Source organism: Dysidea avara, chromosome 2 (genome assembly GCF_963678975.1).
Source record: "Dysidea avara chromosome 2, odDysAvar1.4, whole genome shotgun sequence".
Lineage (NCBI taxonomy): Eukaryota > Metazoa > Porifera > Demospongiae > Dictyoceratida > Dysideidae > Dysidea > Dysidea avara.
The window spans coordinates 38,233,358-38,257,888 of record NC_089273.1 but is presented as its reverse complement, the minus strand read 5'-3'; the positions used below and the strand labels follow the sequence as shown (position 1 = coordinate 38,257,888).

The following is a 24,531-nucleotide window of genomic DNA, read 5'->3' as shown; positions in this document are numbered from 1 at the left end:
GAAGTTGACACATATCGATGAGCAATTATTAAAACTGTACGATGACGCGAGTGAGCTAGAGACAGCTGTGATGGAAGCAGAATAGTTACATGATATTATCATATAATGGATAAGGTCGTTCGAGCATGGAGGTACATTGAATTAAACACTACAAGACAGTCTGGCAAAGTCTCTCCAACACCAGCTAGTCAGGTACAGTCTAACAGAGGCCAAACACAATCAACAAGTAAGGCCAATCAAACTTGATTAGCAGTTTCGCGTCATCGCCCGCATGCTTTTGATACACCCGCATGGAATTTCATTATTGGCATTTCAGATTGAAATACTCTAATAGAGCAGTCATTTTTACTCTAATGGAGCAATCAGCTATACTCTAATGGAAAAATCATTTTGTTATATGGATTAGTAATGTACTTTAGCTATTTAATGCAAGAGTAATCAATGTAGATCTCACTTTTTTGGCAGAAACCTTCATGTTTGGGATGTGTGTTGCGCTTTTGGAAAATAATGAATAATGAATAATAACCGCCCTCCCTCATCAAATTTTCAAAAATCTGAGCGAGAAACTGGTAATCAAGTTTCATTGGCCTAATGTAGCTCAAGCTAGTGTTATTCTCTTGTCGACTACCTCCATAACATCAGAAGCTACCTCCCATGTACCTACAGCTGCTACCTCACATGTACCTACAGCTGCTACCTCAGATGTATCTATAGTTGCTACCTCAGAAATATCTACACCAGCGTTGAAACCGGGTCGATTCATCCGGGTCTTCCGGGTCATCCGGGTCAACCGGGTCACATTTTCTCGGGGGTCATCCGGGTCTGACCCGGTTTACAAATTATCCGGGTCTGACCAGGATTGGATCACGTGAGAAAGGAAATTGTTCGTTTGACGACGTGGAACTTATAAACGCTATCGCGTAGCTCTTTCATGAGCCACGCCCACTTATCGCGTTACAAATATACGTTCAGCCACGCCAATGTATTAGTGAGTGTAGTGTGTAGCATGAAACTGAGGGTATCTATGGTGAGGGGTAGCTATTGTTAGTAGGTGATGACGTTTTATTTGTTTTTTTTTGGTCTTCAACCTACAGCTAGGCTGAAGTTGCGTCTGGATCCACCCCTGTTTACTCAACACGAATCGAACGCTCAAAAAGGTAGTCTCGCTCGCACGAGACTAGCCGAAACATAGCTCTTATCGCACGCCTCGACTTTAATTAATCCGGGTCAATCCGGGTCACATCCGGGTCAAATCCGGGTCTGATCCGGATTGCTATCCGGGTCAGTGGGTCATCCGGGTCAGCAGTAGTGACCCGGTTTCAACGTTGATCTACACCTGCTACTTCCCACTTATCTATGGCTAATTCCCATGTGTCAACGGCTACTACTTATCACTTACCTACAGATGAGTACAATGTTGAAGTAACTAGCACACAAGGGGCTACAATGCCACCCCCTCGAATGACAAGCTTTGCTGTACAGTGATGGATCAAGGCTACCCCCATTAATTCCAGCAACCTTCTACACAGCTGCCACACCTAGCAGTATCAGTCCTTACGGGCCATTTATGTCTACAGCATTTGCCCCAGGGAATCTCTATGAATCGCCGCTGTCCACACAAGCTCACAGATTCCCAGCCTCAGTAATCACAACTCATGTGGCTCCACCAATCCAAGACCATCAACAGTTTTCCAACACTCGTCTTCCCAAGCTTACGCTGCCTACGTTCTCAGGAGACCCCTTGAACTGGTTAAAATTCTGGGATTCTTTCTTATGACGATTCATGCCAACCCCAACTTCAGTGGGATCCAGAAGTTTTTTTATCTGAAGGTGCAGTTGCAGGGAGATGCTGCTAGGACAATTACAGGTCTTCCACTCACTGAGGCAAATTATACCAACTCCATTGCATTACTAAGACCGCTATGGTCAAAGGCACAACACTGTGAAAAAAGCTCAGAATAATAAGGTCTATAACAGTCTTATTATGTTAGTATTGGAATGAAATAGTACAGCATATATTATTAGATTAGGACTTTACTATAACAAGCTTATTGAATACATTTAAGACAGTCATATATTAGAGATTAAATCACTAGGATAGTGCAGTGTATTATCAGACTATACTAAGCCTATTTCAACCATATATTGGCAACTATACTACTGTACTTTTTTACTTTCCTATAATCTGTGGCTACTTTAATTAAATGATTTCTATAATTATATTTGCAATGAATTTAATTATGTAAATATGCTAAAACCACAATAGGTACAGCTAGTAAATCAATGTCTCCTTGGCTGGCCATGACGGTATCAAATCAATTTCGTCATTTATCAGTCTTTATCCAACTGCAGCAGGTAAGACAGTTAATAAAGTTCACAAGTTCCATTACAAATTACCTGCATTATCATCACCATGTAGAACTCTGTGACAATCTGTTAGTTGTCTGGTAGAACAGTCCCACAGCTCTAATACAAAGATGGTAAATATAATGTGTATTCTGGACAATCGTTGGACTTACAGTAAAACCGAGACCTTGTATGGAAACCTAGTATCACCATGTAGAATGGCGGCTAGGTCCCACAACTCTATTAAAGATGGTAAATATAATGCGTATACTGAACAATCATTGTACTTACAGTTTGTAACAATCTTCTAAAACTGAGACCGACTGACAACCCATGTACAAGTCTGATAAGACCAGGTCTCACAACCCTAAATGGAGGTAAACATAATTCATATTCTGGATTACTTGGTGTACTTACAGTTGCTATCAGTGAGTCTAACCAGACATAAAATGGCCACTTGGTATGTGACTTTGTTGAGCTAATATCAGACGAAGACTTTGTACGATAATATCTCAGCCAAGAACAATGATATCAAGCTGTAACTAGCAAGTATGGTTATCAAGTGTTAAAATAAGTACATTCAAGCATTGATGTATGTTAAATCCATATTCTTTGGCTAATGAATAAGCATACCTGCTAGTTAGAGTTTGATATGTTCACTCTTGGCTGAGATATAACCATTCAAAACACTTCGTCTGACATTAACCCATACCCAAAACTCACAAAAATACTCCTACCACGTGGCCATTTTTATGTCTGTTACATAAGCTCACAAGAAGCATCTGATACACTGATAACCAAGTCCAAGAATCTTGTAATCACTAAGTACAATTGAAACAAGACTAAAGATAATATAATTTGCATGCTCTCAGTAAACTTACTTTTGTTAGCAATACGAGCATGGTCAGTAAAATAAGGACAAACAAGATGGAACAGGTTCTTGAAAGCACTCAACTCATTTACAGTGCCAGTCGTACATGAGGTAGCAGCCATCAGCTGTTGATGAAAAGTAATGGAAAACATGAAGAAATGAGACCAGTTTCCACAAACCTAAACGAAGGTAAATATAAATTGTATACTGGACACTCTCAGTGTACTTACATACAGATTTTAGCAATAAGAAGAATCTCCTAGAACGAGACTAAGTCTGTAATTCCTACCCTATTGAAAAGAAAATGAATAAAAACACAATCAAGCTTAATGCACTTACAGCTGTAAGTAATTAGAAGTGGAGGTTGAACAACTCCGTGAAAAAAGAACAACTCCGTGAAAAAAGAACAAAACTGTCCACAATGGTTGTTACCAGATTCTTTAAAGGAAGCAGCTGCCATTGAAGGAAATTAACACTGCAGATGTCGTACACTGACAACCTGGAGAAATAAGAGGTCCGACAAGTAACTGTACGTCTGAAGAGATAATATACAAAATCATAAGAGCAGACCATGCATACTCTTACCAATGATGGCTGATGAACTGTGTCCACTCATCATCCGCCATAAGCTGAGATAACAGGTTATAAAATATGTAATACGTGCATAGCAACACCAAAGTTGAATCATTTATAGGCCATTGTCATACAATACACAATAAACAATTTAATACGGCTATACCTATTGTACAAGCTATCATTTTAGTCTAATACTTACTCATCTAGAGCTGTTTTTGATCACTGCTATCGTAGGAATTGGGCTACCACGCCGCCACTTCACCACTACATCCAGCAGGGATGTACAGTTGTGGTCCATAACTATCATCATGCGGTCATTGGACGATGGCGCCGATCACGCACACTCTCTCCGCGAGAGACACCGTCTCACATTTACAACCTCTCAGGCTCTGATACAACAATAGCGACAAAGATGGCGACTTAATTACATCTGCTACGCATGCGTACACCACTGACCCCACAAGCATTACTACCAACTTTTACAGGTGTGCTAACTGTGCAAAAAAATCTGGATTTGTATGACTCTTAGAAAGAATTGATTGAATAATTAATTTTTGCGGTATTATATGCTTTGCCGTATGAAAATGTGTGCATATAAAATTAGCTATCACAACAAAGCTAGCAATAGTGATTTAATATAACAGACTGTGTACTTATTGTAAAATCATCATGACTTTGTTCGATACAGTAAAAAAACCTTAAGTCACATGTTGTCTGCATGCATAAACAAAAGTCAATGAATAATGAGATGGTGAAGCTAAAAAGTCAGTTATCACATTTAGTTAAGTAAACAAAGCCATAGCAAAAGAACGTGTATTAAACTAAAGTATAATCTGTTTCCCATAATATAAGATGGGGTTTATACTAAAGTATAAGATAGTTAGTATAGTGCAAGACTATACTGAGATTATTTGTATAATTTAAGCCATTAGATATATCATCTTATATTCCTCTTTTTTCACAGTGCAAAATAGTGGATGCTCATATGCGAGCCCTCAGAGACATGCCATACCCATCAAACAGTCTTACTAGTCTTCGAATTTTTTATGAATCTGTGGAAAGCCACATTCAAGGGCTGGCATCATTAGGAAAATCAGAAACATCGTATGGTAAACTACTTGTAATGGTCATCTTAGATAAGCTACCCATAGATGTCCAGAGAAATTTTGCACGAGAAGATTCAAACTCTCAATGGATTATTTCTGATCTCATGGCTGTAATTCTTAAGGAAATTAGAGTCCTTGAGTGTGGGAAATGCAACCCGCACAAGCAGATTCCTAGATCAAGTGCAGCATTCATTGTTAATTCTAGAGACCACTTCAATAAAAAACAACGCCAAGATGGCCTCGACAGTAAGTGTAAGCAACAGTGTGTGCTTTGCAAAGGACTCCATCCTACACATAATTGTAATGTTGTCACAGATTATCAGAAACGACTTGACATTGTTAAGGAGAATACACTTTGTTTTAATTGTCTTGCTCGCCACCGGGTATCTCAGTGCCCATCCAAGTTTCGTTGCAGGAAGTGCAAAGAGAAGCACCACACCAGCCTTTGCAACAGTGAAACAACCAACACTTCAGAAGGGACGAGTAATGAGCAGAAGACAGAGGTCACCACACCCACCAGTGGACTCCTAACACCAGCATCGTACTGCAAGGCTTCTGAGAACAACACCATAACCTGTTTGCTTAAAACAGCTATTGCTCCAATAATTGCTGGTGGTATCAGGACCCAGGCAAATATACTCTTTGATGAGGGTGCACAACGCTCGTTTATTTTGCTGGCAATGGCTAATGAGCTACAAAGTACTCCTGTGTCAACAACAGATGTAGCAGTAGCCTCCTTTGGCACCACAGCTTTGACACAGCAGAAACTTGGAACCACCATGGTGGAGGTAGAAACAGAGTCTGGTGAGGTGATACCCTTATCTGTTCTAATTGTGCCTTCAATTTCAGCTCCCATTCAGAACTCAATTTCAACCTCTGTCCGCAGTATGCGACATCTTTGAGGCCTCAAATTAGCCCAACCAGTGACATCTGAAGGGAATTTTACTATATCTCTCCTTATTGGCACAGACTATTATTGGAGTTTTGTTCAAGACCACATTTTGAGAGGTCAGGGTCCCATTGCTCAACAATCCAAGCTAGGGTACTTGCTGTCTGGGCCACTACCAAGTGCACTTTCAGAGGAAAAAGCATCTGCCCTACTACAGATCACTTCAGTGATTACCATTGACGAACCCAAATCACCAGACCTACATAACTTCTGGTCAGTAGAAGCAGTTGGAACAGACGCTAATTCGAAGTCCATGGACTCAGTATTCCTCCAATAATACCAGCAATCTTCTATCACTCAAACCCCTGAAGGCCCATACATTGCAAGATAGTAGATAAGCCACATCTTCTCTCCAACTTTGCTATTTGCAAGAAGAGAACTCAAACACTCGTGAACAAGCTGAGGAAAACTCCTCACATCCTACAACTCTATGATGGTATTATTAAAGAACAGGAAGAACAAGGATTCATTGAGAGAGTATATGATGATTCCACACCTGATGTTCATTATTTGTCTCACCATCCAGTGAAGAAGGAGTCAGCCACCACTCCCATTAGAGTTGTGTATGATTGCAGTTGTTATGGTGACAGCAATTCAGCAAGTATAAATGATTGCCTCATGGTAGGGCCACCATTCTTAAACAACCTATGTGCAATCCTTCTATGTTTTCGTATCCATGCCTTTGCTCACTCAACCGATATAGAGAAGGCATTTCTCCATGTCAAGCTCCACCCATCTGACAGAAATTTCACTAGGTTTCTATGGCCAGCCAACCTGGAAACTCCAGACCTGGAGATGTGCACATACTGCTTTGCTGTTGTTCCCTTTGGCTCGTCCAGCTCTCCATTTATGCTCGGAGCAGTCCTCAATCTGCACTTGTCCAAGTTTGACACTCCAGTTGCACTAGATATGAGAGAAAATGTTTATGTTGACAATGTTCTATCTGGATGCAACACCGAAGATGAGCTCCTAGTGTACTACACCTAATCCCGAGACATCATGAGTCAAGCCAAGTTTAATCTCAGGTCATGGTCAACAAACAGCCATCAACTCAAGCAAGTTACCATGGAAGACAAAACTAGTGATTCTAGCACAACAGTGGGACTGTTAGGTCTGCGATGGAATACATCAACTGACATTCTTTCTCTTGCAACAAGACAATTTCTACCTGGCAACACCTTTGTTACAAAGCGTGATGTACTGCAGGCGTCATCACAGATTTTCGACCTGCTGGGATGGGTAACACCAGTAACAATTAAGGCCAAAATTCTACTGCTGGAAATCTGGTAAACAAAGCTAACTTGGGATGAACCCCTTCCTACTGTGAGCAAGGAGAAGTGGATTGCCATTCTTGCTGATCTACAAGAATTACCACAACTGATGATACCAAGAGTTTACTTCCCATCCAGTCAATCAAATATGCAGATAAGTAACATGTTTGTGTTTGCAGATGCCAGCACTAAGGCATATGGAGCTGTTGTTTACCTTAGTAGAGATAATCATATTTGTCTTGCTATGTCCAAGACCCGGGTGGCTCCTATCAAGGCTACTTCCTTACTAAGATTAGAGCGCATGGAAGCTGTTACTGCTACCAGATTAGCGAAGTTTGTTTATTCGGCAGTTCCTCACATTCAACAAGTACACTTTTGGACAGACAGCCAAATTGTGTTACATTGGATACACAAAGGCACAAATTCCAAACCATTTATTGACCACCGTGTTCGTGAGATTTGTGAAACATTTCCCACTGTTAACTGGTATTTCACACCCTCAGGTGACAACCCAGCTGATCTGCTTACAAGGGGAATATCAACCAACCAAATAAGAGTGTCTCACCTGTGGACACAAGGCCCACACTGGCTGCCCACAAAATCAGATTGGCCCACATGGACACCCACAAGTGTACTCCATCTACAGGCAGAAGGGGATGTTGAACCTGAAGCTATTCACACAACAGAGCTTACAACTACAGACAGCCACACAGGTATTTTATCTGTTATTGATGTATCATGATACAGTAGTTTTCATCGCATTCTGGCTGTCACTGCTTATGTTTTCAAATGGCTTCACAATCTACGCAAACAGCAACCCAAGTTATCTGGCCCCTTAATAAACATTGAATTGGCTAATGCTCGTAAACATCTGGTGAAGGGCATACAGGGTTCAGCTTACCAAGATGAACTTGCTTACTTACTCAAAAGGCAATCTAAGTGTCCCCCACTAGTCAGACAGTTACGCCTTTTTCTAGATGACAAACAGTTAATTCGTTACAGAGGACAGATTCACAATGCCCCCACCACAGAGCTGAGTAAATTCCCCTTCCTCTTACCCTCCAATTGCCAGTTTAGTGATACAATAGTCATAGACACTCACAACAAACTCCACCATGGAGATGTGAGCATTACTGTAACAGCTCTACGCCAGGTCTATTGGATACCCTCCATCCGGCAATATGTCAGGAAAGTGTTGAGGCAATGTGTCATTTGCAACAAGTTGATGGGGAAACCCTATAGAGCTCCAGACCTCCTCCACTGCCTAAGGTACGCATCGCAGAATCTCCACCGTTTACATTGACAGGTGTAGACTTTACTGGAGCCCTATATGTCAAGACAGGGGGACAAGAGAGAAAGGTGTACATCTGTCTTTTCACATGTGCTGCCACAAGAGCAGTGCATCTCGAAGTTGTTAGCGACCTTACCGTGGATACTTTCCTGTTAGCCTTTCGAAGATTTTCTTCAAGGAAGGCCCTACCACGCAAGATGATTTCGGACAATGCGTCAACGTACCTTGCTGCCGCGGAGGATTTACAAAGATTGTTTGAATCAGAGTCACTGAAAGGAGCATTAGAAGTTCAGAATGTAACTTGGCATTTCATTCCCAAGCATGCTCCCTGGTATGGAGGCTTCTGGGAGCGCATGATAGGGATCCCCAAGCAATCAGTGAAGAAAACTCTCGGAAGAGCCTTTGTTACTCTGAAACAACTTGAGACTATTATTGTGGAAATCGAAGCCATGTTGAATGACAGGCCACTAACCTATGTATCCTCTGATTTTGCTGATCCGGAGCCGCTTACTCCCTCTCATCTACTATATGGCAGGAGAATCCGCCCTATTCCTCACCCGCTATACAATCCAGAAGAGTTAGATGATCCAGACTTCCTTGATGCTGACAACATGAGGAGGACAGTAGACAAACAAGCACATCTTATTGAGCAGTTTTGGACACATTAGAAAAGAGAGTACTTAACTTCCCTGAGAGAGTTCAACAAGATTTCGGGACACAACAAACAAGCTATCAAACTAGGCGATGTTGTGAGTGTACATGACGACAAGCCAAGAATGCAATGGAGATTAGCTGTTGTAGAGAAACTCATTACGAAAGGACAATTTGGTTAGTGCAGCTCATATTAGAATGGGGATGTATAAGACATCTCGTGCTCTACCCATTAGAAGTTTCAAGTAAAGACGATGTTTCTCAAAGAGTTACTTATAACACCTCGGATGAATCTACTCAACATCTGAAGGACACTCAAGCATCGTCTAACAACATTATTTCCTCTGGAACACGTCCACGAAGGGATGCTGCTGCCAAGGCCTTACAGAAGATATCTAAGTGGACAACTATATTAGGCCCCGGAGGATGTAGGAAATTGACTGTGACATTAATTAGAATGTAACAATAATTAGAATAGTCTAAACATAGTTGTGATCACGTGTGCTAAGTTGTTGCTGTGTGTTGTAGCGTGTCATCATTATCCGTATCAATCACGCTCTACCGAGTCGTTAGCTCCTGGCTTGAACCTTCCGTCGCCATATTGGCATTATATTTGTTACTGGAAAGCTTATCACAGTCTTTACAAATGAAGCAGTTATAGCGTACCTTTGTAATAAAAGAAGAGTCATAGCATAACCAAGGAAACTTGCTGTTCCAGCTTTCTCACAAGCCTTTAGAATGCAGAGTAATACAGAAATATCCGTTTAAGGGTTCATGGGAGTATACATAAAATGTTTGTGGGTGCCTAGCTAATTGTCTGGATTGCACAATAGAAACCCAAGATGTATACCACCACAGGTAGGGTATAACAATGAATACGTACACATGTTGTTGTAGAGTAGGTAAATGTACACTTCGTTTGCTTAAAATATTAATGCAAATATATATCGGATTTACTATCGGTTATTGGCTTCTTTTGGTTGTATCAATATCGGATATCGGTACATGCCAAAAACCCTTATCGGTACACCTTTACAGATTTAATGGCGGGTCCAGGATGGGGCATTTGGGGCAAATGCCCCACTTCAAGAAATTGCATACATGATTGAGATACTCTAATAGAGCAGTCAATTACTCTAATAAAGCAGTCACAATGTTCATGAGGCAGTGTAGCTTACCTATGAAGCTATAAATAGGATTTTATTTTACATAACATACGTGATATATTTGGTAAAGGATAACTAGCTAGTATTGTTGTGATCTTTTTTCCTTTTTTTTTGGTCTTCAGCTTTTTTTCAGCAAGGTGCCCCCCTCTTTCCAAACTCTGGATCCGCCCCTGAGATTTCCAACAGATTTACTGTATCTTCCACATGAACTTCTCCTGCACCTTTCCCTGAATGCAGGACACTCCAAGTACACCTGGACTAAACCTCAGTGTAGGACATAATCATGAATACCTACACTCTACTATACACCAACTTATCTGCATTTGGAAAATGTATCTGTCATGCATTTGAAGATCTTTGACACCTGTCCAGTAGTGAACGATATGTCAACTTGACTATTGTATAGGAAATGTCATAAGCGGATTACTGCGGTCCAAGAAGCCAGTGATATTAGCACATATCAAAACATGTTAATGTATTTTGTCAAATGAATCCGTTTAAGTGCAAGCTCCGCATACTATTACGTGAGGTCTGCATACTATAATACGTTACCAGGCAATGGAGAGACGGAGAAGAAACAACGTTGGAGTAATTATCGCGACATAGCACACTGCAAGCTGCCACGGCAGCATAAAGTGAAGACAAAGTCTCAGGAGCTGTTCTCCGTGAAGGTCATCGAAGAAAAGGACTCCAGGGTAAAAGTGCACTACATTGGTTACAGCCATTCTTTTGATGAATGAAAAGAATGAGCAGAAATTGAAATATAAGAGGAAGAACAGGAATCTGGGTCAGTTGCAACAACTTGTGATCTGTATACCCCGTTTTCATCATTTGATGAGTTGCGTTTAAAGATCAAGAATGGACTATCGTGCAGTAGAATGACGTCCAAGATAAAGATAACAATGCTGTTTGATATATTGGTGTTTAATGGTAGTCTCAAACTAGCTGGTAACCTTCAAGAAAAGTTGGTGGTACACAGTACTACAAATTTTCAAGCTATCAAGATTTGAATGTTTTCTTGGGGCCCAACTGGCACTACAGAGGGATTAATGTTAAGGGTGATTATGGGTATGTGCTGAAAGAAACATTTGAATTTTACATCCGCATAAAGAGGCCATTTGTTGAGTACATGCCAAGTTTGGATTCTGCTCCTACTCGTGTTACCACAGACAGTGGACATTTGCTTAGTATTAGCTTTACTTGTGGACACGGTAATGCTGAAACATTTGGTAAAGATAGAAACATTTTTATATAATGAAGAACAGCATATCACGCGTAGTGTATCAGCAAATGGTAATTTACCTATTAACTTCCCAGTACAACACTAATAATAATAATAAATTCATGGTGTATGTTACATACAAACATAGAGTGAATCAGTTTAATTATTGGCTGATCCTTCCGTTCACCAAATAATCATAGTTGTACACGTTTTTTAGGACAGAGATGTTTGTTATGGCCAACTGATCCACATAGTGAGCTTTTCTGTGTCTTCTTTGTTCTGAAGAATCCACGATGCTCCAAAGTCTCTAGCCGGTTATGTTTTTCAAGGATCTGTTTTAAGCTGTCAAAATCATGATGGTTTGAAGCACGTTGATAAAAATTTGTAGTAATATTATTTACCTTTTCAAGGCCTTGTTGTGTGAAAGATGAAATATTCCCATGTAAATGTAAGAACTGTGACACATACATAGAAAATGCATGCATGTATGGGGTCACATCCTTTGTTTGGTATAGAGCTACAAATTCATTTACCCAGGATTTAGCAAGTGTTTCAAATTAGTCAATATCATCACACTCAGATTCTCCTAACTGTTGCACAAACGAATAGAAATCTTTCCACAGCTTCTGTACCCTATTGTTATTTGTAAGTATAGGAAACAGTTTTGGAATATCAATGTTTTCAAATAAGCGAATCTTTTCAGGTCCTGTAAGGTCACGATATTTTAATTGTTTCGATTCTTTATCAATAAACCAAGAAAATTTGATTTTGCAAGTACCATTTAAAAACTCCATATATGTACTAATGATTTTCCCTCTTTCTTATTTGGTAGTGTGCCTTTTAGGTCATCAGCAATCTGAAGATCCCGTATCAACAAACTTATTAAAACATCTGAAATTCTCAAAAACAAATGGAGGTGGTCAATAACTACACGTTCTATTGGAATAAATGGAAAGATTGGTTTGTTGGAGCAATTAAAGCGATATTTACTATTTGATGATAACTTGGCTTTATGAGATATTTCTTGAATGCTTCTTGCTCCCTTAGCAGAGTCATTTATTGACCATTTCAGGGTCATATCAGATCTCTCACCTTTTGGACATTTGCACCAAATGCAAGCATAGTTACTAGTTGCACTATCTAGACCACATACAAGAGCTAAAAATTTCCAGTCTCCACCTAAAAACCAAGTCACCTGATAAACTTTTCCATCTATAGAAATAACTTCTATATCCCTAGCTTCATCACAAACATCTTGTAGACCAGCCAGCATTTCATCATAACCTTCTGTAATTTTAAGTATTGCAAATACATGGTTTCCAGCAGCAGACTGAGCTCGGCTATCTTCTAAAATAGTAAAAGCGAAATTTATAATATTTAGCCCTCGGGCTATTCTAGTGCCATCACCATTGAGCTTTACCCTTATTTTATCAGGGAAATCTTTTCCATCTTTTGAAGCTTGTTCTACCAGTCTGGATAAACAAGTAGTAAGGCGTAGTCGCAGACTTTGTTGTACTCCTACAATATTATTAGGAGTAGGCTTTATTTCAAACTCAGAAGTAAGCTTTTTGGCAATTTTTTTAACTTGACCGCATTTTGGAAGAGTTGGGACAATTGAACTTAATTCATGAAAAGCTTTGTCTGAAATAGAAAATTTGTCTATAATGTATAATAGAGAGTGGGGTGAATTTGTAGCTGCCTCGTGATTTTCTTTGTCACAAAATGTACCAGTACTGATATCAAGTACATCAACGTCTCCTGTTTCGACATTTTGAAGTTCAACAGAATGTGGTTTGAAACCTTTATCTTCACAGAAGCTTAGGGCTTAGAGCAGGTGAAGTCGATTGCTGGATCGTGCAAATCCTATAGTCGGCGATGGTGAGACCTTGACCCTCGTAAACACATTACGGCAGAGCAAAGCAAGGGATAAAGCAGTTTACACACTTTTTAGTTTTAGTGGACCAGTTAACACATGGCTACTTACAAGTTGAGACATACAACAAGCACATGTACACATCTAGGTGAGTATTACATTAATAAAAATATCAAGTAAACATCATATTTATTTTGTAGAAAACCAGGCTGTTTTGTAATAACTTAACAATCAACAAAACTGTTACCTAATAATATTCTTGTCTTGTTATTATCAATTAAACTATTACCTTTGAATGTAGTATTTGGGTACATATTATTATTTAGAGGGTAAACACATGTTAAATAATTATATACTAATAGCCTAATAAAATTTGGATAGTAGTAAAGTCCACACTAACCAGTAGCTAATACTAAATGTAATTTAGCTAGAAGAATTTCATATATCAGTTGTTATGAATTAAAAGCCTGAGTATGTAATTGTTGAGAATTCACTTGAGTTCTAATACATACATTTAGGCTCTATTTAGGCTGTTTTGGGTGGGTAATAAATCTCATATACTCCCACCTTGTTTTCTAATATACTCCACACCTTCAGGCACAATATAACATACACTCAAAATCTCTAAGTTTATCAGATCACTATGCGTTGTTCACATGCAATGATTTAATGAGTGCAATAATTTTGTCACGTGAGGATGCACAGTTGCCATGGCACTAGCATTATCGCAAGAAAACCAGCTGCTTTTGCCAAGCCTACAGCAGAAACAGCCGTGGATGAGGTAAGTAATCTGAGTGTAATGTGAAATAGAGTCTAAAGCAGTTATTCAGGCACAATGTGGAGTCTATGAAATTTATAAACCCTCAGGCCCTTAGTAGTTCCCTCGCTTCGTTCATGCGCTACAGCCCAGGCCTTTAAATTTCATATACTCCACATTGTGCCCGTGTAACTATTATCCACCCCAAAAACACCTTCGCTGTAAAAAAAGCGTGCCCAAGAAACTACAAGTACCTGGAACCCAATGTAAAAAACAAAAAGAAAAACAGCTTAGCTGAAGTGAAAAGTAACTGGTAACTTAAAGAGCTGATATCTGAAGCGGCCAAGAATACAATTGCTAAAGTTTAATCCATGCAAGAACACCTTGGCTATAAAACAGGTGTATACATGAAAGTAACTGGCAACTGAAATGGCTGCTATCTGAAGCGGCCAAGAATGAATGGTCATATACAACTAATTCAAAAATTTAACACTGAACCTTTTTAATTCAGCTGTGTTCTATATTCACTCTTGCTGCATCGTAAAGTAATTTCTTTTAACTCTAATTGGCTGGTAATTTGGCCGCCTTTTTTTGCTCTATTATACACTGTTAAAACGAGGTGTTACAGGTACACCCATCGTAAAGGTGTTCATGTACACCCATGGTATTTACAACACCCTAGGGGAGTATTGTAGCACTTGGGGTGTTGTTGAACACCACAAATGTCATTTTACTCCCCAATAATAGCTAAGCCACTGTAAGGGTGTTTGCCTACACCTAGGTATATTGAAACCCACAATTGGATGCTTCTATTGAAAATTAGGTTATAAGTACAGTTTGCTAACTTCTATAAGAGTGACTTGGAAACAACTATGTGGTAAGTATAAGGTGTTGCAAATATATTATTGTGTACTGCTAATGTGCTTTGTTGTTGGTAGTCATTGAGTATAAATTGAAATCAACATGAAGGATACTGGAATGCTATAGCAAGCCTACATTACTTTTCAACAAAATGCCACCATGGAGAGCACTAGAACACCTTTATAGCTATTCCTAGAACACCTTTAGGGAGTGTTGCAATGCCCTTGTAACACCTTTTAGTTGCTCCTAGAGCACCCCTGGGGAGTACTACAACTCCCTTCAAAGGAGTTTAATTTAAACAGCAGTTAGAACTCCCCCAAAGGTGATTGGATTACACCCTATTTTTAACAGTGTACTGAGTATTAAAAAAGGCGGCCAAATTACCAGCCAATTAGAGTTAAAAGAAATTACTTTACGATGCAGCAAGAGTGAATATAGAACACAGCTGAATTATAAAGGTTCAGTGTTAAATTTTTGAATTAGTTGTATATGACCGTTCATTCTTGGCCGCTTCAGATAGCAGCCATTTCAGTTGCCAGTTACTTTCATGTATACACCTGTTTTATAGCCAAGGTGTTCTTGCATGGATTAAACTTTAGTAATTGTATTCTTGGTCGCTTCAGATATCAGCTCTTTAAGTTATCAGTTACTTTTCACTTCAGCTAAGCTGTTTTTCTTTTTGTTTTTTACATTGGATTCCAGGTACTTGTAGTTTCTTGGGCGCGCCTTTTTTACAGCGAAGGTGTTTTTGGGGTGGATATCACTCATTTTTGTCAGTGATAGACCCTACATTTGGTTTAAAAGGTAATTTTTTTGGAAATGAGCAATTAACACTAATGCAGAATATTATCTTGGAGAGTCAGTAAAATCCATACATAATAATGATTGTTTCATAACACCATAAATTCGGAAGTATGAATTTACGGTGTAGTATGACTGTTCTATTAGAGTAAATTTATCTTTACTGCCTGCACGTGATGAATATATTTCGTATCTGTGCATGTTAAATGCATCAGACACCTAATTAAACTTGCAAGTGCCTAATTAGTTCACAGTTGCTACACAGCTATAAATACATTTGTAATTGTTATCATCATAATCATTTATCATGTTATAACCATTTTTTAATATTTTGGTCACAACTTCAGAATTAGAGCAGCAGAGAAAGGAATAGAGGACTCAACCATCAAGACTTGTATATGGGAGATGGAACAGTATTGCGATGGACAATGCCGGTACTAACCCCTCAAGGGTGTTGCAGTACAGTATAGATGCAAGACCAGAACCTCGATCATCACCTTTTGACTGTAGTCACAACTTCAGGATTGGAGCAGCAGAGAAAGGAATGGAGGACTCAATCATCAAGACTCGGGGAGATGGAATAGTATTGCCATGGACAATGCCAACACTAACCCCTCAAGGATGTCACGTATCGATACAACCACTCCAACCAGTGCATAAGACCAGAGCTCGATCATCACCTTTTGACTGAAATTTTTATACTTGATGAAGCAATTAAAACAAAAAAGTTGTAGTACTTATACTTTCCTGAGAGAGCATGCCCCCACAGTCCCAGACTCCCTTGCCTGTTCAGCAGAATAATAGGATTGAGCCACTTTCACCTTTATTCTTGGCCTGAACGTACATATCAGCAACATAATACAGTAGCTGTAGATAATGCTAGTTAATGCCCCTAGGCAGAGCTATAGGGGTGGGAATTTTTCCCTACTATCATACTATCATAGTAGTTCTTCTCGCAGTTCTTTGCCTGGCCATCATCAACTGCTGTCAAAACATTAGTCTCGTCTCCCAGACTCTACCTCAAGCATGCTTATCACACAAAAATAACTTAGTTTAGCTGTGCACAAACGATTATTCATTGACAGCTTATACTATAATAAAGTACACTTACCGCATTGTTGAACCATGTATACCACCAGAATCCACCAGATTGACAATTAACACGTGATCTATTTAGGGGAAATCTCATGGAAAGTCCCTAATTACCTTAAGAGGACACTCATGATATGTGGTTTTAAATTGAATGGTTTAAGAATGTAACTGGATGATGAGGCGTACTTTAATCGGCTCGACTTTACTGAGAAACTCGAGCCCCTCATGAGAAACTACATCGCTTGAGCAACACTTGAAAAAGTAAGAGTTTAGATTAGATTAGATTATCAATTTTTGTCAAAGACATGGGTACACAAAAGACACAGCCTGCAAACGTGCTCCCCATACAGAACATACAAGTACAAAAAAACAAACACATAACAGTAACACAAAAACAAAACACAAAACAATAACATTAGAATACACGGATTGAAAAACAAAACAGTTACAAGATTATGCTAAAAGTAAATGACGAAGTGCAGTCCGGAGCGCAACTGGATTAGTCAATTTTAGAATACGATGGGGAATGGTGTTCCATAGGAAGGGAGAGTTGATGAAAAAGGAAAAACGCCGGGAGTTAATAGTGGAGGATGGAATAAATAACGACATTGGATGAGATCTAGTGACGGTGGTAGAAAATTTAAAACACTTAGAAAATGGGATAGCAACTCTATTATGTAAAATATCATGAGTCAGACTGGTCGAAAAGTAAGATCTTCTGGTATGAAGAGTTGGCCAATGAAGTTCCTGTAGGCAAGAGTCTGAAGACCTAGACCAGTTATGGTTAAGAGTCAAGAATACTGAGGTACTCTATGATATATGCTGGTCTTGAATGTTAACGAAACGAGGAGTGAAGTTTGTGCAACGTGTCACATCGCCACACACTGATTCACCGTGTTTGTGCGATAGGGTTTATGGACCTGTCCACCAGATGCTGAAAGGAAATTCATTCCACCACATGTTGAAAGGAAATTCATTCCAACTTGTGAAGTTATTGATATAGTCATTGTTGGGGTCCACGGGGACATCGATGATCATTTACCAGTCAGCTGTAAGTAATGTCACAACAGAAGGAATGGAACCATTTCCATACCCCTATAGCGTACTGATTTTCCTGGTCAGTTTATGCACACTCAACCACAGAAATGTAGAACTTTGGTTGTAGGTGGAAAACAAACACCTTTTTACTCAGTTACAAGAGATTCACCCAGCTGGGATAAAATGTTGAAGTGAATGTCATTAGTACTAACTTGTTCATCAGGTATTGGACAATTCCAAGTGTCCAGATTATGCAGTTGTCCCCATGTTCAAGTTTACACGTTTAGGCAAGTTCCACAACGTCCTATAATCTATTACTATATCAGTGTGGAATAATGTTTATATAATATTTTTCATATTCCAGGCTTTAGGTGTATTGTATTTAACACCTGCTTGTTGGTTTTTGCAGGCCATCTGGTCATACTGGTTTATCCACTAGCAGTTTAATGTGATCATGGTACATATGTAAGTTGAGACCATGCAAGAACAAAGATACAGGTGTCATGAATTTCAGGTCAGTTAACATTCAGAGGAATTGTATTATTGCAATTGTACTTTTGTAGTTATCAATTATCAGTGACCAGTTTGTGATAGCGTACTTTTGTTTGACTAATTACCTCATGTTCTGGTTTACATGCTTACCCAACAGTTATATTACTCACTTAACCTGCATATGGGATATATATTTTTAAGTTCATTTTGATTATCCATCCTTTATTGATTTTTTGCAGCTTGGCATATTGATTTTTTGCACATACTCTTTTTAATTCAGTGCCTGCTGGATTGTTTCGTCAGATATCAAAACAGGTGTCTTTGGTGTTGCGACCGATGTTCCAGGTCAGTTTGCATGTGTGTTTAATTTAAGGTTGACTTCAGTGCCTGCTTATTCTTGTACAGGTCTTAGTATCGTCATGCTGACATACAAGAAATCACATTCGAGCCACAACACCACCAACCACATTTGAGCAATCCATTACAAAATTTTGTTGCACCATTTGTGTGTGCATAATACTTAATGAAAGCCACGACACAAGCTACATCACACTACACAGAGGTGGTAACCTCTAAAGGCTTGTTACCTTATGTATTCACCTTACCAGCCTTTGTGGTTAATCTATTAAATATTACATGTAAATAGACAATTAAAGAGTATGCTTAAAGCACCTTAGCTAGTGATTTTGTTCTTCACACCATAAGACAACTAACGATTTATAAACGCTCGTATGGGGTGTGGCACTAAATGGAATTTAGAAGATTTCTACTTAAAACGCCATCCCTAGGGAACTTACGGTTCAGCACGCTGTCACAACTTGTTTATCAAGCATTAGAGTTAGTGTCCACGTCGTGTCTTTAAAAGTTATTGTAGGGATTAGAGGTTTGATTGAAGAAAATACACGTATAGGCAAACCAGGATTGGATAATGTCAGTGCTAGATCGACTATACAAACACGACTATGTTGACTGGTATAACGTGACAGTAGTTGTAACATAAGGTAGAGAAATAAAGTGCCTATTTTTTATTTTGCGATGGTAACTTTTTTTTATTTTAGCGATGTCGCAAGAAAACTATGATGATGATGACGACGACTCCTAAAGATTTTTTTATCACGTAACGCAATAAAAATCTATTGAGAGATGTTGCGTAATCTAGTACTAATATTGCGAAACCGGCCCTACACGTAAATAACTCACAGTAGTGACCGCGTGTCTTTTAATTGGGCGTGCGCTTTGCAGTTTCTTGACCGTGTGACTCACTACTGTGAGTCTTGATGATGTAATATTATTAATTAGTATATTGTACGTATGCGTGTACATGTAAAGAGTTGCGATTGTGGTATTGACACGAGTTTCGTAGTGTACGTAGTGTATCCGAACCCTTCCCTGTCTCGTCCATCCTTGGTCGAACCTCGTGATTGGCGTACCCCATCTTAACCCGCCACATTTTTGGTGCTGTGACAAGTACGTCATCTATACTATCATAACCGCGCTATAATGTAAGAGGCACTTATAAATGTCTACTAGCACCTGCCAAAGTAAAGGAACGGGTAAAAGAACTGGATAAAGGGACTGAGGACGCGAGTTAATGGCAGAGTAACTCCAAGTGACGTTGGTACATACATAGATACTACACCCACCAGGGATTGGAAACTGGTGTTTATGACACCTCTATCCGCACCTCCGTTGACACCTTTCTACATGAAATAAATATATGCTCTGCCAAGTTATCTATAAGTTATTGTAACACATGCTTTGAGATTATTATGGTGTTCACACCTCTCTGCAGGGGAAACCAGACGGGTGGACTTAATCATTTACAAGAATTCTTAGCCAAGTACTGCATAACAAAAGGATTTTAATGACAGTTATGTACAGGCATGGTATCACGATAGTTAATAACAAAAAATCGTGATATAGATACTTTCAAAATATTGCGATATATCGCTAAAACGGTAGTATCACTCAGCCCTACTGTATACATACATAAAACACACTCACGTTCATTATTATAAAATTGTAAAATTATACACACACAAGGTCTATAACTAGCTATGCTATAATGTAAACAAATGCTGCTTGCATAACATGCAAATTGATACACTTAACTATATTATGCTATTCTACGGTACTAATGTGCAAACCAGCAAACTCCTAGCTGGAATACTTATGCAGCATGCTTCTTAGTAAGCCTGTGACAAATATATCAGTAAAATAAGAAGCACAATAGGATAATGTGCGATGTCAGCATAATGCTAGCATATTAGGCAGGTGTTTCAAATTTAATTCCATCGATACTCCCTAATAGAGCAGTCAGTGAAAAATGCAAACTACAATGTAGCACTCAACTACATTGTGCATACAGGGGCGGATCCAGAGTTTGGAAAGAGGGGACACCTTGCTAAAAAAAGTTGAAAAAATTAAAAAAGGTCACAACAATAATAGCTAGTTATCCTTTACCAAATATGTATTATATCATGTATGTTATGTAAAATAACATCCTTATTTATAGCTTCATAGGTAAACTACACTGCCTCATGAACACTGTGACTGCTTTATTAGTGTACTTGACTGCTCTATCAGAGTATCTCAATCTTGTATGCAATTTTTTTGAAGGGGTGTATGTGTGGGGGGCGTGCCCCCATAGATCCGCCACTGGCATACCTCCTGGGATCAATACTCTCTAATAGAACAGTCAGTATGTAGTGAAACGCTCTAATAAAGCAATTGCTGATTAAAATATTCTAAAATTACGGTAAGGAATGTTGTTAAGCTAGCTGCATGAAGTGCATAATAGGTAAATATTTTGGGAAATTCATAAAAGCATTTTAGGCAAATTTTGAGCATATTTTGCTCAGGCCTACTTCTTAGTAACAAATTAAGTTTGGTACCACTGAGTTGTACTAAATGTACACTTTGCACAGATATAGTATCTACATAAATATGGTTAGAATTCTTCACAATGACTTGATCTTCTCTTCATTTCCTGTTCCATCCGACCCTCATGGCATATATCATAAATGTACAGGTTTTATGGAGCAGAATTTTCTTCTTTTCCACTGGCAGTCTATGTTCCTTGGGTGTGCAGCACTTTCTGTAGTAGACTAAAGTACAGTTGAACTGAAATGTCAAGGCCAACTACTCGAGATTGAATGGTGGCCATTACACTTCGCTCTTATATATTTCAGTCCATTACACAACGCTACAAATGAAGAGTTACAGTATGTACAAAATAAACGTGAATTTACTTGAGGTGTGAAAAGGGCTTTCCGTGAGATTTCTCCTAAATATATCATGTGATGTCAATCATAAATTCAGGCCTTTGGTAAAATCATAATTCAAACAATGTGGTAAGTGCCATATTGCTGTCACAGGGTTGTGTTTGCTCTGCCATGAATCTAGGTTAGCATAACTAACATTGAGTTAGTTACTTGTGATGGCTGGGAAAAGGTTGATGGATGGGAAAGGAACTGCAATGGTAGGGCAATGCCTGCTCATGCCCACCCTGGCCATGACTACACCTATGGTGTGTGTGTGTGTGTGTGTATGTGTGTGTGTGTATGTGTGAGTGCGTGTGAGGGTATGCGTGTGTGTGTACATGTGCATGTGTGTGTATCTGTCAAATATGTGTGCACATAATTGTGTGCTTTTATCCATGTACATGATGTGTGTGTGTGTGCGTGCGTGCGTGCGTGCGTATGTGTGTTTGTGTGTATATCTACATGTGTGCATATGTGTGTATACATGTGTGCATGTGTGTACATGTACAGTGTTTGAGTGTGTGTGTGTGTGTATGTGTGTATGTGTGTGTGTGAATTTTTGTGCCCATATGTGTACATAGTTTAGTGGGTGGTGATGATTGTGTGGTAGCAATAGTCTGTCCAGTAGTTTATTTTGTATGATAACTGATGAGGTCCTGGGAACACATCTACTGTTTGTTTTGCCATTAGTTAAGTCAACCCAGCAGTAGTAATGGAAAAGTGTTGACACTAAAGAAATGATTAGCAACCTCCTACATCTCACTTATTGGGTTGAAAGAAGGGGGAGTTGTGCCATCATTTGTGAACCTACTGCTGAATACTAATCTGTGAAGTACATGGTAATCAATAAAGCAAAGTGTAAGATTCTCTAGTGGCAATAAATAGTTTGAGTTTCGCTGACTTTCCATTGTACATAACATTGCCATATACATGGAAGGTTACCAAACTCAAATTATTTATACAAGGTAAAGGCTACCATAAATGCTATGTAATCGTGACAGAACCAGTTGATACAGTAGGACTTGAATCTTGATTATACAAACTCTTTATTATCTGAACAATGTAAGTGACTGTTCTATTTGAGTATTCTGTTAATAGGTGAACGTTCTATTAGAGTAAGTGTATGTTCTATTAGAGCAGTTGAACGGAACTTACTATATAAATGAATGGGCTTGATTTATACAAACGGATTCACTTATCTTAACACTTTTATAATTGAACTGGCACACAGATGCTTGGATAGTGGAGGTCCTACTGTACTTACTATACATCAGTTAGAGAAACAAAATAGAAGTTGTCTTATATGTAAACAATTTACTTGGTTATGTGTGACCCGGTCCTAGTTACATAACCAAGTAATAAGAAATGACGTCATAAATAATTAATTAATATACAGGACTAACTACGAAGTGCAAAAACTAATGCTCACCGGGGTTGTGATAGACGATACACGAACGTCAAAATTAACTATGGGTTTTTTCCCAAGTGCTTTCGTTAATGAGTTAGGTTTTCTAATAGACGCCTTCCTTTCCAGTTCTTGACAACCGGTTGAAACACACCACGCATTAGTTACTAGGCGTTCAACTCGTATAACCTGTTTGAGTAGCTACGGCCGCGTAGCAACCAGTTTACATGCACTGCGCGTAAAACCAAACATTGAACTCGTACAACCGGTTCGTAAACCAGGTTTGTAATTCTTAGCAATCATTTCATATGCACTGCGCGTTAAACGAAGCATTGGATACTACCCCGACGCTTCGACATGAGAACTCACCGGATGGAAATAGAGCAGCGTACTCTGTAGAAAGATCGAGATACTGGTGTGAGAGACTCTCGACCAAACAAAGAAAGAATACACGAGCGATTTATGCGAGAAAAACAGGCTGGAGTAGAAGGTTTTGTACTTAGACTGTGTGAATTTCTTTTAAACCGTTGCCCCCAGGTTAACCGGGCAACTTTTGTTATTACCTAAAGGGTGGGGCCTAAAAGGAAGCACAGGACGATGTCAAACACGAAAATTTGGTAATTATTTAATTAATGGAACCATATAGATGGTGGGGCCCTTGGACAATGCTTACAAGATCGAGATACTCTAATAGAGCAGTCAGCTACTCTAATAAAATAGTCACCTTTACAGTTCCTTTGAGCAGTCAGCTACTCTAATAAAATAGTCACCTTTACAGTTCCTTTAAATAGCTAGCAGTTTTTTTGTATGTTTTGTTGTAATTTCACTCCTTGCCATACCCACCTTATGGTCTTCCATGTTGTGGTCATGTGTGCCTGAGGACACAACACACTTTCAGTTACTGTATAAGATACATATGCACTATTTTCATCATCATTGATGGTTCTCTCTCTTAAGTGTTAGCTAATAACAGTGAAATTGTATAGGCTCTCTGGGCTTCTAAACTATGAACATTTGGGGGCAAACATCCAAATCACCAACATCTGTTGTATACAGCATCACCATGCCCCAGAACTGCCCATATATAGAGCCTACAGCTTTTGCTGCATTTGGCGACGGAAAACAAGGTAGTGATAGCTGGAGCTGAGCAATGTACAAGCTGGCTTACATGTCTTGCTACAACAACTTGTAGTGTTCCACCTGCCTCAAACTTCACTGTACTGTAATGACATAAAACCATTAAATATGAAAGGCTTTGTGTTCACTTTAAACCTTTCACACTGCTTGACTCAGTAGACTGGTTTTATGGCCTTCTCAACAAGTATCGATAGGCATTAAAAATTTCGAATGATTGCCTGTGATTATACCGTAACCTCAAATTGTTTTGATTAAAAGTTGGTGTTTTAGTTAAAATGCTTCAAATTGTACCCTAGAAATTAATTTTGGTGAACTTTGAGACGTTGCGAAAGCTATAATGGCTACAACTTCTGAGGGGGGGGG

At 39.1% G+C, this 24,531-nt stretch overlaps 2 protein-coding genes and 2 long non-coding RNA genes across 5 annotated transcripts; 3 read left to right on the top strand and 1 right to left on the bottom strand.

Moving 5' to 3' along the window:
* Nucleotides 1-2,233: 2,233 nt before the first annotated feature.
* LOC136247268 (uncharacterized) lies at nucleotides 2,234-3,608 on the bottom strand. 2 transcript variants are annotated; one of them, XR_010697298.1, is made up of 6 exons: nucleotides 3,557-3,608; nucleotides 3,448-3,507; nucleotides 3,228-3,396; nucleotides 2,638-3,167; nucleotides 2,398-2,466; nucleotides 2,234-2,346 (listed from the first exon to the last, which is right to left on the bottom strand). It is a non-coding gene; the product is annotated as an uncharacterized lncRNA (long non-coding RNA). The 2 variants fall into 2 exon arrangements; XR_010697299.1 differs by lacking the exons at nucleotides 2,234-2,346; nucleotides 2,398-2,466 and adding an exon at nucleotides 2,522-2,586.
* Nucleotides 3,609-4,645: 1,037 nt separating this feature from the next.
* Nucleotides 4,646-6,835, top strand: LOC136248068 (uncharacterized). The gene is made up of 5 exons (XM_066039882.1): nucleotides 4,646-4,672; nucleotides 4,758-5,145; nucleotides 5,215-5,703; nucleotides 5,869-6,110; nucleotides 6,176-6,835. Exons 1-5 carry the CDS (start codon nucleotides 4,646-4,648, stop codon nucleotides 6,833-6,835), a joined length of 1,806 nt encoding a protein of 601 aa, XP_065895954.1.
* Nucleotides 6,836-6,847: 12 nt separating this feature from the next.
* On the top strand, nucleotides 6,848-9,078 carry LOC136248067 (uncharacterized). The gene is made up of 4 exons (XM_066039881.1): nucleotides 6,848-7,087; nucleotides 7,145-7,832; nucleotides 8,097-8,242; nucleotides 8,362-9,078. Exons 1-4 carry the CDS (start codon nucleotides 6,848-6,850, stop codon nucleotides 9,076-9,078), a joined length of 1,791 nt encoding a protein of 596 aa, XP_065895953.1.
* An 8,590-nt stretch (nucleotides 9,079-17,668) lies between these two features.
* Nucleotides 17,669-18,711, top strand: LOC136247274 (uncharacterized). The gene is made up of 3 exons (XR_010697307.1): nucleotides 17,669-17,884; nucleotides 18,281-18,385; nucleotides 18,644-18,711. It is a non-coding gene; the product is annotated as an uncharacterized lncRNA (long non-coding RNA).
* Nucleotides 18,712-24,531: the final 5,820 nt, after the last annotated feature.